Source organism: Callorhinus ursinus, unplaced genomic scaffold (genome assembly GCF_003265705.2).
Source record: "Callorhinus ursinus isolate GAN/ISIS: 27379988/994484 unplaced genomic scaffold, GSC_fseal_2.0 scaffold5, whole genome shotgun sequence".
In the NCBI taxonomy this organism is placed as follows: Eukaryota; Metazoa; Chordata; class Mammalia; order Carnivora; family Otariidae; genus Callorhinus; species Callorhinus ursinus.
The window spans coordinates 74,164,275-74,183,379 of NW_027397067.1; the positions used below are offsets into that span (position 1 = coordinate 74,164,275).

At 49.1% G+C, this 19,105-nt stretch overlaps 2 protein-coding genes across 4 annotated transcripts in view; one reads left to right on the plus strand and one right to left on the minus strand.

Annotated features, from left to right (window-relative positions):
- Positions 1-19,105, plus strand: part of TG (thyroglobulin) — a 256,066-nt gene that overhangs the window by 164,642 nt on the left and 72,319 nt on the right. The window lies entirely within an intron of this gene.
- SLA (Src like adaptor) overlaps positions 1,430-19,105 on the minus strand; it is a 33,892-nt gene continuing 16,216 nt past the window's right edge. For 2 of the 3 annotated variants that reach the window (XM_025871156.1, XM_025871155.2), the window contains 6 exons: positions 14,511-14,610; positions 13,627-13,713; positions 10,726-10,829; positions 8,345-8,476; positions 4,086-4,218; positions 1,430-3,488 (listed from right to left, as the gene is read on the minus strand). In XM_025871156.1, the coding sequence (XP_025726941.1) occupies positions 3,275-3,488; positions 4,086-4,218; positions 8,345-8,476; positions 10,726-10,829; positions 13,627-13,713; positions 14,511-14,610 (770 nt within the window). In that variant the 3' untranslated portion in view covers positions 1,430-3,274. The remainder of the gene's footprint in view (positions 3,489-4,085; positions 4,219-8,344; positions 8,477-10,725; positions 10,830-13,626; positions 13,714-14,510; positions 14,611-19,105) is intronic. The other variant, XM_025871157.2, reaches the window with a different exon arrangement.

The window sequence follows — 19,105 nt, forward strand, 5'->3', positions numbered from 1 at the left end:
CAGCTGAATTCCCGAGACCAGAGGAAATCCAGGTCTCCTACTCCTCCGCCATCTTGCTCCGCCACTACCATACAATTTATTTTTGCCTTCAACTTCATTTTGCCTCAAAATTCAGCACTTGCCCTTTGTTCATTTTTGCACAAAAAATTTTCCAACCCTTTATTTTGAAATCCTGCATTCTTTTGTCTTAGAGCTTGCAAATTTTCACTACGTGTCAAGTAGATAATACAACACCAGAATTTTCTTTTTTTTTTTTAAGTAATTCACTTCTTTTTTTTTTAAGATTTATTTATTTATTTTTGAGAGAGTGAGAATGAGAGAGAGAGAGAGTACATGAGAGCGGGGAGGGTTAGAGGGAGAAGCAGGCCCTGCGCCGAGCAGGGAGCCCGATGCAGAACTCAATCCCGGGACTCCAGGATCATGACCTGAGCCGAAGGCAGTCGCTTTAACCAACTGAGCCACCCAGGCGCCCACAACACCAGAATTTTAAAAATCTGTTCTCTTCGCAGCAACTGGTATGTTCTTTAAAACACGTGGATGAAATGATATCTTTCCCCTAATTAGATCCTTCCATTGTCTTTGCCTTTCTCCTAGAATTTACCTTAAGCTCCTGACTCTTCCATCCAGAACCCTGCAGGACCTGCCTCCCTCCTGGCAGCCCTCTGCCCCTCACTAGCTCACTCAGCCCAGCCACTCTGGTTCTTCTTCCAGTTTCTTCCACAGGCAGCCTTGCTTCTGTCCACAGGAATTGCCTCAATTCACTCTACTGCCTCCGATTTTCCTTTAGATATTTGCCTGGCTGTTTGCTGTTCATCTTTCAGGCCTCAGCTCATATGGGAGCTCAAATGCGTCCACTGGCAGGGAGGCCTTTCCTAAGCAGGCGTCTAGTTAAACGAGCCCTCATCCCGTCACACTCAGGCCCAGCAGCCCAGGTTACTTTCTGTACTGCCTTCCCTGCCGAGACAAAGTTTCTTGTTTATTTATGATCTCAAGCTCTGTGATATCGGAGACCTCATCTGGTTATCACTGCTACAGCCCTAGTGCCTGGAGCCACGTCCAGCATTTAGTAGGTGTCCAGGAAAATATGTGTAGAAATAAATTCTTGGAAAAACAGAAAGCCGAGGTATCACAAATGATCCACAGAAGTTACCTAGGTGAGGCAGAATGCTCATAGCAATTGCTAAGAAGTTGTTCTTTCCCCTGACCCCCTGTGTCCACCTTCAAGTTTGATAAGACACCCTCCAAATTCACAAAATCCAGTTTTCTTAAGGCTGCACTTCAAGAAAAAGCTGAGCTGCTAACCAGTGCAGTTCTTCTTGGTGTTCCTTGCTCTCACCTCTCTCCAGGGGCAAGTTTGTCTGAAAATTCAAGACCCAAGGAACTTCCAAATGAGCCACCCACCCACCTCGCCCAGAAAGCTCTCCCCACATGCCAAAGGTTAAATATTTATTGGGTATATTTTAATCAGAAATAAATACATGATTTAGCAAAGTGTAATGCTTCCCAGTTAGAAATACCTCTGAGTGCTCCCCGAAAGTTCCCAGCACACTAGTTACAACGGAAAACAATGCATAAGACACCGTACAAACATCTGGCTTTTGCGAGGTCACCCTCCCTGGTGGTGGAAGTCAGCGTCCACAGTGTTATATTCATTTCCCACACATCAGCTGGCCCCTTGAAATGGCCTTTAGGGTTTCTTGCGGGAAACCGTAAATGTCTTCTTGTATAAACACACAAGAGTCTGATGATACAGAAAATCACGTAAATGCATATACACATACCACCAGCACAGTGATCTCAGATCTACGGAATGCGTGTGGTGAACAGACAGACATTTTGTATCAGGCAGCGAAGGGTTCCACGGGCACCCCTCCCCCCAAATCCCTTTGCAACAGGGGAAAATGAGTCATGGGTGCATCTGCAGCCCCCTTCCTAACAAGATCCGGATGGACAGCCTCAAGATAAATACTTCTCCTTTTCTAGAACTTTGCTGTGCTTTCTCTCTCATCTCTTAAAATTAGTAGGACAGAATTAAAGCCACTCTGCCTCCCTTCTTTCCTGGAGCTCAGCAGTTTTCTTCATGTGGCTGCCAGGCCCTTCTTAGAATAAAACACTGATGATACAGAAAAATCACGTAAATGAATGAATCCTTTAGAATTAGAATTAATTCTTTAGAATTTAATCAATTTCCCATTTCCAAAAAGGCCAACCATTCTCGCCTACTCAATCCAGCTGCACTTACCCTCTGTGAAGGTGCAGCTGAGACATGAGCTCATGGGCCACCCTTGCCTGACCCGGTCCCCCCGGAACCATGAGCTGATCTCTCCTTCTACAACCCACTTTCACAATATTTGTCTGTAGATTTTTCTCCCTGTCTATACTGTGGGTGCCTCTGCTGGTCCTTTTTTCTTTTCTTTTATTCCCTTTCTTTCTTTCAACCTGACATAGGACCTAACACAGTTAGCTCTTCAGGCAATCATGAGTAAACAACTGATGCATTATTGTTGGCAAGAGTCCCAGCCTGTCAGAGAAGCTCTTTCTGCGCCACGAAGCCACGGCTGGGGACACCAGGAAAGCTTGCACGACTCCAGGGCGACCCTCCCATTTTCCCACAAGCAGCCTCCCTCTCTCCCCTTTGCCTGGCCCTCTATGGAGGCAGGTAAGCTGTCTGATTCCTGGCACCAGCAGGCCACCGGGATCTCCTGATTCAGGGATGATAAGGAAGATTAACATTTAGTGTCACTGAGTTCCGTTAAAAAGAGAGGAGCTGCGTACCAAAGGTCTCTTTCTGGGTTGGTTAGAAAAGCTCATGGCAGGGGACCTGTTTGCAAACCTGGACTGGCCAGACCCCAGCTTGCGGCTCATCTTCTTCCCAGGCTTTTCTTGTTCCAAAGTTATCTCCGATGAGCTCAGAGTGTGACCATTTGGACAGTTCGTTGAACAGTCTTGCGCACTTTCTTGTGAGATAATGTCTTTATCTTTCCCACAAACACAACGAGCACACACAAGTACACGGGGCTCTTCTGAAATGTTGCCCAATCACATCGTGATTCAACGTTTCGTGATATCTCAGTACTGATCAGACACGAGGGAGGGGTTCCCTTTGTCATGATGTGGACAGAGAAGATGTGAGTTCGAGTCTCCATGTGCCTTTTCTTGGCTTCTGGAAGATGTGTGGTTCCCCAGCGGCCGGGGAACCATGCCTCCTTGCCATATCCCAGGTGACAGTTCCAACCTCTGTTATTTTGGGTACACAATGGTGTCTATTCTCCGGCTAGTCTTCAAAATATGGTGGTGATGAGAAGAAGGAGCTCTTCCTCTTGCTCCCGCTGTATATCAAGGACATGCTTTTCTTCTTGCGATCAAAGGAGGTGTTGTCATCGCTGGTCAGGGACAGGTAGGAAGCGATGCTTTCTCGAAGGCCGTAGCTGAAAAGGGACTCATCCACACCAAGTGGGTTCCTGGCTCCCTCAGGGTCCTCTTGCAGTCTGTGAGTGCGAAGAATGGGGACAGAAGAAGGGAAAGAGACAGACATAGAGACAGGGAGAACAAGAAAATGGGAGAAGGAAAAAAAGAAGAAAAAAAAGCCTGGTTAATATTTCTCTAACTTATTGTTCTCATTCTGCTTCTTACATTTGTGACCATGTGATCTTGGAGAAATCACTTAACCTCTCAGAACCACCATTAACTCGAATGGCTATAACTTCCAACTGCAAATTTGAATGAATATTTCTTTATGACATTTACAAGGAAGAGTAGATTTTCTTCATCTCCCAGGCAATTCTGGTCTCTGATTTTCTTTGAATTTGCCAATGGAATGTCAGGATCAATGTTTGGTTAAGATAACTCACTAACTCCCAACTATAGATATTCTACAAAATGCAATGGCAGCGAGGCCTGAAGCTGGGTTAGGGTCTCCCAGGGGACAGTGGGATTCTGTGGGTTGCAGAGTGTCCCGCTCAGCTTTCCACAGCGAGGGCTGTAGGCTGCCATATTTTCAGCTGTCAGCCTCTCACACAAGTTTGGGGTTCATACATTCATGCAGGACACACACACACACACACACACACACACACACACCCCACCTGGGCACCCTCTTCCAGTCGAAGGTCTTCTGGCGCAAGGTGACAGGCGAGTCAGGGGCCCTCACGGCCGGGGTGGCCGTGCTCTGAGTGAGGCAGGGTGTGGTCAGCACACAGCAGAGGCCATCAGCCACCTCTAAGGAGGGAAGCAGACAACTGGTCAGTGACCCTGGGATGCCCCAGCCAGCGTGGGGTGTGCGGCCTGAGGGACCATCCAGTACAGCCCCCTGATTGTTCACATGGGGAAACTGAGGCCAAGATAGGAAAGAGGCATGGCAGGGCAGAGAGTCAGGCATCCAGTTGTTTAAGAAATGTTAATGTGCCCTAAAAATGTACTGTGCTTAGGTCAGAGCAGGAGCAGGTGAAGCATTAAGATTGGCTCCAGGATCAAGTACACTTGGATTTGGATTTCAACTGCGCCCCTGATTGTGAATCCCTTTGAACCTCTCCGAGCCTTGGTTTCCTGGACCGCACACTGAGGGGACAGGCTAACAAGTGAGAACAGCTGACAGGAGGCCCGGCCTCTCAGGTTTCACGCTCGAGCATGGCTCCATCATGGCTCCATCATGTGTGCCATGTGCGAGGTGGGGTCCAAGTCCGAGGAACGGCGCTTCCTCCTGCACAGGTGGCTCATGCATGTGCAGGAAGACGGGAGAATAGAACACGCGCACAAAGAAGACAGGAAGGAAGAGGGAGTGAGCAGGAGGGCGGGAATAAAGAAAGGCGGGAGGGAGGAAGGGGAGAAAGTAAACACAGAACCAAAAAAGAAAAGACACCCGCAAAGAAGGAGGGTGACTTAGACAAAGATAAAGGCAAACAAGAGAAAGTGGACAAAGGAAAAAAAGAAGTATCTCTCTCCTCTAGCCTGGGTGCTCATGCACAAAGAGAATGAAAATTAAATAGTCCACTGCTTCCCTCCCCCTAACATCGCCCCCAGGGCCGCTCATCTCTCCAGGAGCATGGGGTTCTAGCCTCCACCTCCATGACTGTGGGACAGCTTTGGTTCTGGCTGTGCTCAGACTTTTTTTTTTTTTTTTTTTAAGATTTTATGTATTTATTTGAGAGACAGAGAGTGACAAGCAGAGAGCATGAGACGAGGGAGGGTCAGAGTGAGAAGCAGGGAGCCCAATGCAGGGATCGATCCTGGAACTCCCGGATCCATGACCTGAGCTGAAGGCAGATGCCCAACTGACCGAGCCTCCCAGGTGCCCCTCAGACGTTCCTATAGACGGAGAAAATCCCGTGTGGCTTTGTTCAGGCTGCAGACCCCAGTGCAGGGGGCACGGAGCGGCCGAGGACATGAGACATTGCTGGCTTGCAGCAGGACAGAGGCCCCTGGCCTGGAGCTGATCCATCACCAGGTTGAAGGGAGCACATTTACTTCTGGCCGTCTTCGCCTCCCAACTTATTTAGGGAGCTCTGGGTGGTCTTGCCAAGGAACAAAAGGAGGTTGTAGCTGAAGAAGCAAACCCAGGCTAGCAGAGTGTGGCAGCCAATAATGCCTTGTTTCTTGGCGTTTGGTCTGACTTTCACCGTGAACTCATATGTCCACCCACACTGGTCGAAAATGCGAGATTGGACCCTGAGATTAGGGGGAGCTTAACTGGATGTGCATCTGAAATACTGCCCGGTCCTGGGCTGGAAGTTGAAAGGACCTCCCAGGTTAGGAGGTGAGGGAGATGGAGGGGGACGGATACTGAAGCCACCCGTGCCAGGAGACCGCACAGGGCGGAGGGGGTCTGTGAGAGCTTAACCCCGAGGGCGAGCCGGAATCCCCACAACGAGTAGAAGGACCAACACCTCCAGCACCCCACTGGAGCGCCGTGCTGAGCTAACCTCCACGCTTCATCTCAGCGCGGCCCCCACAGCTCTGAGCGGCGGTGTTTTTACACCCACTTGGAGGAGGATCCCTGGGCTCAGGTCACTTGCTCAAGGTCGCAGAGATGTGACCCGAACCTGCCTCACTGACTCAGAACCAGATACTTGTTCCGAAGGCAATCCATTACCTCCAAAATCGGGAGAGAGGGGTCCTATCTGCCTCTGAGGTCTGGACACACCCCCCTCAGTCTCTCCACTCTGCAGAATTTTCCACAACACTTGTTCCTCTCACACGCCTAGGCTCCCAACCACTCTACATTCAGGGGTCCCCCTTTTCAGCCCTTTGCTTTCCTGGCCATATTTGGGGAGTTGTGCCCCACCTCCTCTGTCCTCTCAGTCACCACCAGGCATGGGGATCCTTTAGGGGCCAGACCTTTCCACTCATGGTTTTGTGCTTGGTCCTAACAACAGTCTCATAAGAGGCATGGGGACTAAAGTCCCCATTTTAGAGATGAAGAAACTGAGGCTCCAAGATGTTAATGAATTTTCCCAAGGCACCAGGTAATAAATATAAGCCACCTGGAACACGAAGATGTCTGTTCAGAGCCCTTAGCACAGAAGTTTTTTGATTCTCTGTCTCCGGGTAGAATCTGGAGGGAGGTAAAACTGGCCATGTTGTTTCCATTTGGGGGTCCCCAGGGGCACAGGAAGCCCCTGACACAGTGGCCAAGGACATATTTCTGGAAGGCACTGCTCTTGCACTGGCACAAGCTGCTTGGGTGCTCTTGGCCTGGATGCCTCATGGGTCTCCCGGTCTGTACAATCTTTGCTGGAGCAGCATCCTTTTCATGTTTGCTTTTGTCTATGCAAAACTTATGGTCTCCCCATCCCTCTGATGATTGTTATTAAAAACCAAATACCACAACCAACCTTTACTCATAATCAGTAAAAGTTGACTATCTCCAGGACTCCCTTCCTCTTTCATTTTTAGCTAAGCTGCTAGGTTTCCAGGCATCAAAGAAGTAACATTTGGTATCATGTATTTTGCATTTGCTCCCTTCCATAATTACACTACATTAGGGTACACGTTACATTAACAAGCCAGTCATTGCCACCACCTGCCCGGGGGCTGTTGGCATCCACCTTCCATGAACGGGGTGCTGCAGCTGAGAGATGGGGGTCTCTTCCCAATGTCTCCCAGAGCCCGGATCCGAGCTTGGGCCTGTGTCTCCCAAGAGACCATTCCGCCTCTATGTCCTGCCCTTCTTCTCACTGGGCAGGTGTGATAACCCAAGCCCTGTGGGCTCCTTTCACCTTGAAACGCCCTTCAAGACCCCACACCTTGTAGAATGCTAGCAAAGACACCCAGGGGTGTGAGGTCTTGAACCAGAAGTGGGAAGACACATACAACATGAGAGCAACTTCCTCCTTCCTCCAACAGGCAGGGGAAGGGAGGAGGAAGGAGGAGTCCTGGTCCTAGGGACAGAGGCCAACTGAGCAGGAGCCCACCTTTACATGTCAGGCCCTCCCCTCTGCTCTTTCCCTTCATTATCCCGAGGATTCCTCACAACACCCTATGGCACAAAGGCGAACAACAAGCCCGGGGTTGCCCAGAAGATCTGGGATGTGAACGCAGAGGTTCCAGGGCCAACTTTTTACTATTTCCCCCTTTTCCCATGAGGTAAAACGTCACCTCCAGACCTGGCATTCAGGCCTGTTACAGTCTAACTCCGATCTCCTCTTTTGACTCTACTCTTCCCTGTCACCCCCATCAAAACCCTCTCTGCTGCTGTCATCTTGGAGGGTGCTCCCCATCCTGGCCGGTGTGGAACACTGGGACCTCCCTCCTGGGCCCAGAGAAGCATCTCCAGGAACAAAGTGCAGCCCTGGTCTTTAGAGCTTGCCAGAAAAGCCAGACTAGGACACAGTTCACTCGGTCACGAGGCAGACGGACCCTCTTCGAGGGAAATGCCGGCATGTACGGGAGCTGAGAAGACAGGCAGTTGATCCTGACTCCTAACACATATCAAGAAGGTGTTTGCTACCTGTTGCCTTGAAGGGTGAGGAGGATTTTGCCAGGCAGGAAGGGACATGAGTGGCATTTCAGAACAAAACCTCAGGGGTCCACTTAAGGAAATGCCAACAGTTTGCCATTGCAAATATTGAGGTATGCTATTTCTTTCCAACTGCAGGTGGAAAGAGGGTGAGGGTGAGGTCGAGATTAGCTGCATTTTACCTACTCATGCAGCCTTCGCAGGCAGCCTGTTTTAACTTGAAACCTACAGTCTGCATTAACAAGAAAAGAGCAGATTAAGGGAGCAGGGTGAGAGCCAAGTCAGTCACCTGGCACGAGTCGGGGACCCGTGCCCGTCCTAGACACAGGCACCTCGGGGCAGTTAACCACGAGGGGCTTCATTGATCTGTCCCCATGGGGTGCTTCTTACCAGAATAGTGATTCACCAGGTCCTCCAGGCACTGGAAGGTGAGCCTCGGGGAGATGTAATACCAGTTGTTTGGCAGGCGAAAGATGCGGTAATGCTTCACCTGCCTGTGTCTCACCGAGAGAGAATAAAAACCTGCGGGAGATGGGGGCCGGGTCAGAGGCATCCCACATGGTCCCTGCGAGGGCGGTGATGGAGAGAATCCCTCAGCCTTGGGATGCAAGGAGAATACCCAGATGTGCACTCCTGCGTTTGGAGGAGCAGCTGCTAGGGCCCCGTCTTCAGGGAGTGCACTCACTCTGCAGAGACCCCAGGAGCACGCTCCTTTAGCAGCCCCACCACATTAGCCACACAGATTTTCAGGAACACCTGCTTAGTCTTTGCTCTGTGAGCCTACCATTCCGGGGGCTTCCACATCCTCTTCTGGAAAGCCAGCATGTCATACCACTTCCTGGTCCCTGCTCCCTCTTGGTTACGCTTTATGCTTGGTTTTCTCAGAAATTTGGAAAAAGGGGCAGCTAAGACTTTTTCTGGGTATCCCTAAGAAACATGTCCAGCATGCCATTTCTCCTTAAGCACCATGAAGGCAGTGATGCAATAGGGATTAGGAAGAGCAGAAATTGGGGCAAACACCTTCCGCTCTCCTAGCCTTGATTTTCCCAAGTGGAGAGTGGGAGACTTGGACCTAGGTGCCTTCTTCTCTATCCTTTGGGCCCCAGGAGTGAAAACACTCACTAGACAGTGAGTGAAGGACATGAGCATTTACTGAGTCTCTGCTGTCTCTCTGGGCTGCTCATGGGCTAAGCTATTTCCAAGTGCTGCCCCCAGATATGTTATAGATACAGAAACGAGGGTCTGAGCCCCTGAGTGCTATGGCCAGAGGCACGCAGCTTGGAAATGGCAGATCTGGGGTCTAACCCTCGTCCTGATGGGCATTCCTACTTTTGCCCCAGGCCTGCCCCTCTGAAGCCCAACAGGCATCTTCCTGTAACACTGACAGGAACTGGAAGTACGGTGAGCAGGTCAAAGGTGGCAGGTGGAAAATTAGCAGAACTTTGCATACCCAAGAGAGCAGAGCCTGCCACCCCACCCACCCCCAGCCCAGCCCCGGCCCAGCTCGGCTACAGATCTGCCTGAAAGCGTCTTTATTTTTAGATCAGCTCTGGAACCTCAAGCTGGGTTCTTCCCTCACTTGGCCATGCCAGCTTAGAAGTTCTATCTGAGTCTGGGTCTCCCACCTCTAGGGACTGCCAGGGCATGCACAGGAAACGTGGTCTTTGCTTTGATCTTGTTTTCCCCTAGCACATTAGAGTTTTTGAGAGAAAAGTTGTTCTTGAATTTTCTAACCATAGATAGATGGTCCCTGCTTCTCCACAGTAAGGCTGATGCTAATTTTGGTGAAGGGCTGAGCCCCAAAATGCACTGACCCTTAGTAGGTATGTGGGAAATACTCTCAGATATCACATTTTCTCTTCTTTGATATTGAGGACACAAGAAGCAGGCTAAGACCCTGAATGTATCTTTTGTTTTTAAAATGGTGTTATTCTTAGTTAGTCTGGGAAAGCCCTAACTGGTAAGTGTCTTGCTCCTGTGAGTTAAAGTGCTTACCACATCCCAGAAACTGTGCTAAGTACCTTCCTAGCGTCAATCCCATGTTCTAGGAAAGGGTACCCAGGCTTAGAGAGACAGGTGCCTGTCAGTAATGCATACAGCCAAAACTAGAATTCAGAGCCCTTGTTCTGAACCATGACAAAGAGCCCTGCTATTATGTTTTCACCGAATTACTTAACGTGTAAGATGTAAGGAAGTTGTGATGATAATGATCATGGTGCACAAGTAAGAGCATCCATCTGCCTGCCCTGATTCTCTAAGATGTCTGAATCCATCGTGGGGCACAGTGGTAACCAATGCTGGAAGTCTCCTGTGTAGCAAGAGCACTATAAGCACTATAAGTTATGATTGCATATGGCACCCCAGATGAATATACGGCCCTTGGAGAAGTAAACGACCCGCCCAAGGCATGGAGCTAGAGAGCGTGGGTGGGGCCTAGTCCCAAGCCTGCTCACTCGGGCCCAGTGCTGCCTACACCTGCTGTTTGCTTTGCTTCCCAGTTGATGGGACGTTTTGCGGCAGGGGAGCCTGCGGGGCTCATTGAGTCCGGCTGGCCATGGCCTCACCCTGCCAGGTCCCCCGCTCCCTGGCTCTGGGCCCCTAGCTTTCACACTGGCCTCTCCGGGGGGGTGTGGGCTGCAGGGAGCTCACCAGATCGGGTGGGTTTGCATGTATTGTGGGAGGAGGCAAAATGAACCGCGTCATGAATCAGTCCGGAACAAAAGCTGCTGCTCTCAGCCCCGGCATGGAAAGGGGAGTCAGAGGCCGCTCACCTTTCTTCGTCTCACTCTTTCGGATCATGAAGGAGCCCATCTTCGTGTCTGGCAGCTGGAGCAGCTCCTCTGCCTTGTCTCTGCCCAGCCCTTCAAACAGCCAGCTGGGAAGTAGAAGGGAAGGGAGGCATGAGTATCCTGAGCACACCCTTCCCCAACCAGGCAGGTGGTGCTGAAATTCAGAGCAAGGTCCAGTTCCTATAAAACTGTTGGGATTAAAAAGGGGTGGGCAATTGGCCCTTCCTTCCTCCCTCCCTCCCTTCCTTCCTTCTTTTAATCATTCAGATAAAATTCCTGAGCGCCTACCCCACGCCAGGTATTACATCAGACAACAAGGCCACAAAGATGCATAAAATGTCTTTCTCATCTTGTTCTCAAATGCCAGCTGGACCTTGCCCATTCTGTATTATATGACATAGAAGCATTCTAAACCTCAATGAGGTACCGAGATAAGGTTTGGCATTTTGTTTAAGGTCTCTGCCTTGTATTGTAGCCTCCGCACCACTCCCTCACCACCCCATGAGGGCAGCGACTGTCTGTCTGTTTGGGTTTTGTCTTTGTGTCCAGGGCATTGAGCTTGGTGTGTATTTGTGAATGAGTAAATGGGCACAAGAAAGACACGGTGTTGCATAATTGCACCAACTTAACAAGCCCCACATTGCATTCATTATATTCCCCTCCTGTCTTCTCTTGTTCAACATATTTTAAACAAAGTTGTCATTGCCTGATGCATTGACATGTGTTTCTGTATTTCTTGCTTTTTTATTTTTTTCACCTAATGGTTAAAAAAAAAAAAAAGCAGTTGTAATACTGTGGTCCAACTTTCCAACAGAATGTTCACCTTCCGTACGACAGCCAACACTCTTGAATATGCTTTCAGAAGCAGCTCCGTGCACAAAGGAATCTGTGTTCTAAGGAAGTGGGCACTTCCTCATTTTTCAGAACAGCCTCAGACAGATCCCAGCGTGGAAGAAAATGCCTTGTTAGCACTTGGCTGGGGTGCTCAGAAGCAATTATACCTCCTTGTTAACAGTCTCCGTATTTCAGGGAGTGATCCCTGGCTTTTAATCCATAGGTCTGAACTAGTGCATGCTGTGGCAAATATTAATGCTTCACTGCATCACATCCTTTGGTATCCCCAAGGCACACAAGCGAGTCCTTTTAGCACCGTGGTTGTGAGGCTGTTATAGGACCATAGACTTATAATTGGATACCGTTTATTTATGTACTGGCCTCAAAGAGCACTTTTTGTTGTTAAGATCATGACTCGGCCTAATACTTTAACTACCCCTTTAGTTCTGCCCAACATATGCGCTTAGTGTCTGTGACCAACATTCATCCTCCCAGGAAATTCCACTCATAAAAACGAATACAAGAAAAACAATAGCGACAGCCATGTACGAATACTAATTATGGGCATTATGCATATTATAGGCATTGAAGTCTGATCCTCACACACACCCCCTAAGAAGGGTAGTCTTGCCTTCCTTTCACTGATGAGGATACTGAAGGGTCAGAGTGAGTAAGTGATTTGTCAAAGTTACTGCATATCAGCAACTGGTAAAGCTAGACTTGCAATGCATTTTCCTCGGACCTCAAATTCCATAACCATTCTTCTGCACCGCCTCTCTTCCTCGTCGATATTTTAAAGACATTTATTGCATCTACTAGATCGGAAGCTCCAGTGGGCTATGATTACATCTTACTCCTCCGGGTTCCTCACCACCCAAGCCCCTGCCAGCATGCGGTACCACATCTTCGACGTGAAAGCGTTGATGCATGTTTGCTAAATGAGCGGATGGGTCAGTGACACGCAGCTGACTTGGAAGAGTTACTTTGACTGACGTCTATTTCAGACCATGGCTGTCGCAGCTGCTTTTGTCCCACCTCTGCTCCCCTTCATCATCCTTGGCTCAGAAATGGCTTTTGGTATTCATAATCAAAATCCATGACATTGCAATTAAATGCACGGAGTTACATTCTGCAAAATACGCAGGCAGTTACCTCTGCTTTCGGCAGGGGTGAGTGTGTAAAGTTGTTATTTCTGGACCCCTCCAAATAAAAAAAAAATAATGCTTTTCATTCTTCCTTCCTGTATGCTGAGGTGTGGCCTTGGTAGTTTGCCAGACGAGGAGACTGGGGGTCAAGGAGGTGAAGTAACTTTCCCCTGGCACTCATGGGGGCCTCTCTGCACACCTGCAGGGGAAGGCAGTGTGCTTGTCTGCTCCTCTCTCCTGCCCGATTCTTTCGAATTTCTCTTTTTCTGCCTGACTTCTCCATTTGTCAAGTTGGGTACGTAAGTGTTTTGGGTAGTAAGTGTTCTCTGTGTTCTGGATAGGATTTGATAAGAATCTAGCTAAGATGTACCAAGTGCTTACTGTAATGCTGGGCACTGTTCCAAGAACTACCCATGTATTACCCACCTCATCATCCTCGCAGCCCTGTACTTTGGTCTTACTATCTATTCTCACCCTTGTCATTCTGTATTGTGATCTCTGTCTGACAGATGAAGAAAGGAACCTGAGACAGGAGCTGTTGAGGAGCTTGCCCACTGTCGCACGGCCTGCAGGGGACAGAGGCAGGACGGCGACCCAGACAGGCTGACTTTTAGCAGCTGTGACCCTTTGATCACAGTTGCTGAACGTGTATCACTATGTGCCAGGAACGCAGCATTGGAGCCGAAAGGTCCAGCTCCCTTGTCTTACTGATGGGGAAACTGAGTCTCAGAAAGGGCAAGGGGTTCGCCAAGGTGACACCCTTCCTTATGGACTGAGTGACAGTAAGAGTGACCATCTTGAAACTTCCTTTCCACGGTGCCATGCCACAATCTCTCTGTGCGTGCTCAGCCATCACTAACATCAATATCATCCCTCATAGATGCCATTTCAGAAACGTACTCACCCGTGGTAAACTCTGGCCACACATATTCCAGGAATATAACTCTCTCGACCAGTGCTAAGGGAAATGGCTTTCCACCAGCCCCCTTCGCTGGAAGATAAGAACAGACAGGAGAGGGGGGACGGGTGAGTGGTAAAGCGAACGCATGAACAGAGTAATCAGATTTCACCCGGGCCATATAAGGCCGTTTCTTTTTCAAACCCATCATTAGCCACAGTTCTCCATATGAAACTATACTTTTTAAGTGTCTCCCTCATTCCAAGCTAACCAAGAACCCTTCCCAAATAGCTGGCACTAGCCACCTTTTGGGGATCCACAGTGAGTGTGCCAGACTTGGGGGCTTTTTAAAACCAAATGTTTACTACGCGGAATTACACCCTGCAATATAACCAAGATAGTTTGTCCGTATCAATGAGAATCTAAGTAAAAGGGGCTTAGAGCGCCCTATTTGTTCTATAGCCCATTTTGAGTCATGGAGAGACAGCAGGATGGAAGGCAATATTTTCTGTTTATCATCAGAAGCTTTCTCAGGCCCCTGGGTCCTCCTGCCTGAGCCCCCACTGCACTGGTCGAAAATATCAACACTGCCATGCGTGGAAGGTGAGACCAATATGGGAAGCAGAAGTTGGACCATAAAGGGGCTCAAAAGCCAAGTTAAGGAATTCAAATTTAACCCACCAGGCAATGGGGAGCCACTGAAGACTTTAGAGCACTGGCAGTATTAAAGATTAAGCCCTAGGATCTGCCTTATGGGCCAAATTTCTCCACTCACAATAGGACCAGGGCCCGAGTGGAGTTGGTCAACTATAACTAAAATCTAACGATTCCCACTCAAATTGAGTTCACCCTTTTTAAGGGATTGTGAAACATTTGGAAAGCCAACTCACTCAGAAATCACTCGTAGTTTCTCCCCTCGGCGGAATATGGGGGGGCTGATGTCAGGAGATGGGTAATCACTCAGCACGGCCAGGAAGTCGCTATCCAGTCCTGGGGAAACAAAGCCAAGGTGTATTCTCCTTCACAGGGAACCGAAAGGCGACCCACCCTGGGGAGGGGAGGGCCAAGACGAGTCCCTCCCGTGGACTTCTCAGCTGGAGATACATGACTTGCTTTGGAACAGTTTACAGCAGGCTCTCCTCTCCTCAGGGATGGTGGCACAGGGAGCTCGAAGGAACCCCAAGGTCGGTGATCCCCTTCCATTTGCAAGCCCGCCTTGGCCCTGACATTCTCCTCTGAGAAGTGGGGATCCTGAGTTCCTTGAAGCTGAAGTCACAAGATCTGGCTTCAAGGTTTGCCGCTGTGTCTACTGATCCCTGTCATCTTGCCCAAGTCCCCAAATGCCTACTAGCCTCGATTTCCCCATCTTTAACGTGGGGCTAATGCTACCTCACTACAGGGTCCATCTGGAGATGAGATGAAATTATGCAGCAGTGCCCCATGCATGATAAGGGGCCATGAAAGCTTCTTTTATTATTACCCTCCCCGGGGCCTGTGGGTCCCCATCGGTCACATACTGCGATAGGGTGTGTTGCGGTTGGGCTACATGAGTTCTGAGGACCCGCCAGGACTCAGAGACTCTAACTCTGAAATTCCACAAAGACACTTTTTCCTTGTGGGATATAAGGCACCATGCTAGGGTGGTGCCTATTTAATAGGGACTTTGGGGTAGGGGCAGGAGAAAAAGTAACTACTTTTCATCATGTGTCCATTGAAGGTAATTCTGGTGACATTTTGAAGAGGAAAGCATGCTGTCTGGTTCATGTGAGTACAGCTAGAGAAGGAGTGGTAATATGTGAATTCACTTTTTGGCACTAAGCAAAATCCTGTTTTATACAGCCTTAGCGGTTTGCTGGAATTTGGGTGCATTAGATGCAGGGTGTAGTTTTTGGGAAATAATATACCTTAAGAAAGGGCTGAGTCAGGACCTGTTTGCTCTGATGTTGGGTTTATCCCTCCATCTGCTGGCTGGGCATCTGAACTCAAAATTCTGGGTAATTTACCATGTATTCATTCCCTCAGCAATTGTTCATTGAGTATCTGGGCCAAACACGGCGAACAAAGCAAGCCAAGTCTCCCTGCTCAAACAGAGCTCACATTCTAGAGAATCTATAAATAATCATGGGAAGAGTCATCACCCGCCCCCTTCACCCCAGGAAAACCAGGAGAAATCCCAGCACTGGGGCATGGCAGGCTTGGTGGCCCAAACTGGCCACTTTCTGGGATCCGGACACCCCCATGCTGGGACTTCTAGACCCCGCCCCTTACAACTCCTATGTCCGGGACTCTGTGGCTCACCAGTGCCCGGACAGAGTAAACCCAAAGATAGCTTCAGGAGTAGAATGTGTGAGAGTGAATCAGAAGCCGCTTATCACCATGCAACAGCACATTCAGATATATTGTTCATTTGGGGAAGCTGAGCCACAGACAACAAAGCAGGTAAAAGCAAGCATTTTTAGGTGTGAAATGGAAACCAAAGTGATTCGTGCTGACTGAAGTCACTGAAAGGAATCAGGCCTCATGAGAAGGAGCAGGGCCTGGCCAGGGAATGGTTGACCCAGCAGAGCCTCCCCGGAGCCTACGTACACACCTCTCTCCCATTCTGCTTTGCTAGATGAAAAAAAAAAAAAAAAAAAAGGATTCTTTCCTTGTGTAGCCCGGACCCCAGCTCAAGTCCCGAATTCTGATAAAGGGTGGATCCAGATTTTGCGAGGCATGAAGCTCATGCAAATTTGGAAATCCTCTTTAAGAAAAAGAACAGAAAGGAAATTGCAAATACAAAACCAGGTACAGTCCCTAGGAAGCTGCGGTGCCCATGAAGGGGGGCCCCACACAGAGGATCTGGTCAGCTTCCCAGTAAAGTGGGCTGATTTTGAGGCTGACTTTGCACTCTGAGTGTGGCTGCTTCCCCTCTGCAGCCTGCTTTAGTCTGGAAAAAGAGGGGTTGGAAGACAACTTCATGATGGAAATCTGGGCTAATGGCCCCCGAATATGAAGGAGCCGCTTATTAGCATGGTCTCCACTGCTCAGGAGCAGTGTGACAAGCCGTTGTGTTCTTCTCAATTTGCTGGAATGCCGGGTCCTCAGAGCCCCCAGACAGGCTGCTCCCTCTGCCCGGAAAGCACGTGCTCTCCCGTTTCTCATACCTCCCACCCGCCCTGGGAGGTTTGCCTGGTGCTCCTGCTTTACCCCCCGGCCCGGGGTTAAGCTCTGGGCTTTTCCTTTGAAGTGATTACCCAGGTTGTATTCTGGCGTTTGCAGGACTCCAGGGGAATGAGCGTGAACTCCACAAGGAGCTGTCCTCCAGCCCCCTGCCCAGCTCCTGCTGTCCCATCTCGGGTGCTCAGGGCAGGTTTAAGGAATGAAGAGGAGGAGACATCCCTGTGCTACTGGGCTCTTAAACACTGCCTAACACGGCCCAAGGGAAGGAAACCTGATTTGTGGCAGCAGCATGGTGGGCGGTCATCACAGAACCAGCCCCTTGTGAAAAACAGGGCTGGAAGGAGAGGCACAGCTTTTGTTATCTGCAGCCATCACAGAACCTTGAAATAGACCCTGTTCCTCTGCGGGGGTTGGGGCTTTGATGTCTGCTTCACCGTGAAGACTGTGAAACAGAACAACCGCCTCTCCTTACTTTAAAAACAGAAACAAAAACCACGATCCCATTATCAAAACAATTGTCTCAATAGTGGGAAGAGGCTTCAGGGGCTGGAGAGTTTCAATTTCACAATAACAGCGTGGAGCTTCCTGTGGAATTTCTGTAATAGTGATGTTTTTACAGCTATAACACTTCCATGTCGCTGAGAAAGCCTCAAGGTGGGGCTTTTGCTTAAAAGCGATGGCCTTGGTGTGGTCCTTCGCAAGGGATTTCATGCGCATTCCTGCCGCCTGTCTTACCAGGCCCTGTGGTAGAGTACAAGCAAAGTAGGAAAATCAAGTTCTCTCCTAGAGCTTGAACACACTGTCAGGTCCCCCTGGAGCCCCAGGTTTTGGGGAGAGCTGAGCCCTGGAATTAAATCAGATAAGTGATTGGCCTCGGGGAGAGGCACGGACCGGATTATCGCAGATTTAAGATAAGGAAACAAAGCGAGTGAAGGAAGTGTGCCTCGCATAGGCGAGAAACCCAGAGAGGATTTTTCAGAAGAGAGAATGGGCTTTGGAATCAATCAGACCTGGCTTAAATTCTACTTCCATCACTTAATTGTTCTGTGATTTGGGGAGAGATTTATTTTTAACCAATCTGAGCTTGATTTCTTCATGTATAAAATTGGAAATATCGAAATCTCCCCTGTACGACTGGGGTTGGATTCATGATGCAACGTATGTACAGAACCCGCCTCCACGGGGGTGGGGTGGGGCACATGCTAATATCATGTTTATGGGTTGGGTGGGATTAGCATCACATAGTCCAAGACCAGTTTTAGCCAATGGTGTCCTAAATTTTGAAAAGCCTCTGGATGTGCAAATTTGAAAATATTCTGTTCTTCTAAAAACAAACTCCATTTGGTGAGAACAGAAGATGAAATCCGGAAGACCAGATATTTACCGATGGCTCAACTTGAAAGTGTGTCATAGTGAACGAATTGTAAAAAAAAGTGTAAAATGGGAAATGAATCCATAAAAGGAAGGAGACCAGGCAGAACTCACTAGCCACAGATATTACTTGGTCAAAGGAGGACAGGCCTTTTTTAGCATTATTATTCCTCTTGGAATCATTACCATTCCTTTTTAAATGCTAAAAACTTTTCAGTAGTTTCCATTTATAACTCTAGCAAAGCCAGCCTTTCAGGACTCCCAATGCTCCATACAACCCTAGAGAATGTACATTCTTATTTAAAAAATGAAGAAACAAAGGCTGGGAGAGTATTTAGTAACCTGCAGCGGGAGCATGAGGGTTGTTAAAGCTCCTGGCCATGTCCCTAGGCCACAGAGCTCTCCTTGGCATGTAATTACCAGGCTCTCCCCAATTAGCACTTGCTCCTTGACAGGTTGGGACAAATGCTGACTCCAAATGAGGTTTCCAAGTTGGCACCAGCAGCTGAGTGCAGTTGGTTGGCAAGGAGCTAAACAACCCAGTGCCTTCGGCTTCTGGTTTTGCACGCCCTTGAATTGTGCCCAAATCCATGGCCTCCAAGAGGGCCCAAGCAGGCCTTGCTTTCAGTGTCTTTTACAACAAATATACACACACAACTAACCAATCAGACGGGGCTGGGCAGACTGGCCTGATAGGAGATCTACCAACTTCTGTTGATCACCACAAACCACAGGCTGTACCTGTGGGTCCTATATTGTGGGTTGACAAGTGAGACGCAGTGGTCCACAAGTTCTGTTCTGTCCCACACATTGGCTGTCCCATCTCTGAGATGGAGCAGACTGGGACCGAGTAGATCCCGAGGCTCTCAGAGGGCACAGTGAGGTGGAGAGACTAGCTCAGGAGCACGCAGTAGCAGGCCGAGTGCCCAGTCTCAAAACCCAGTCACCTAGC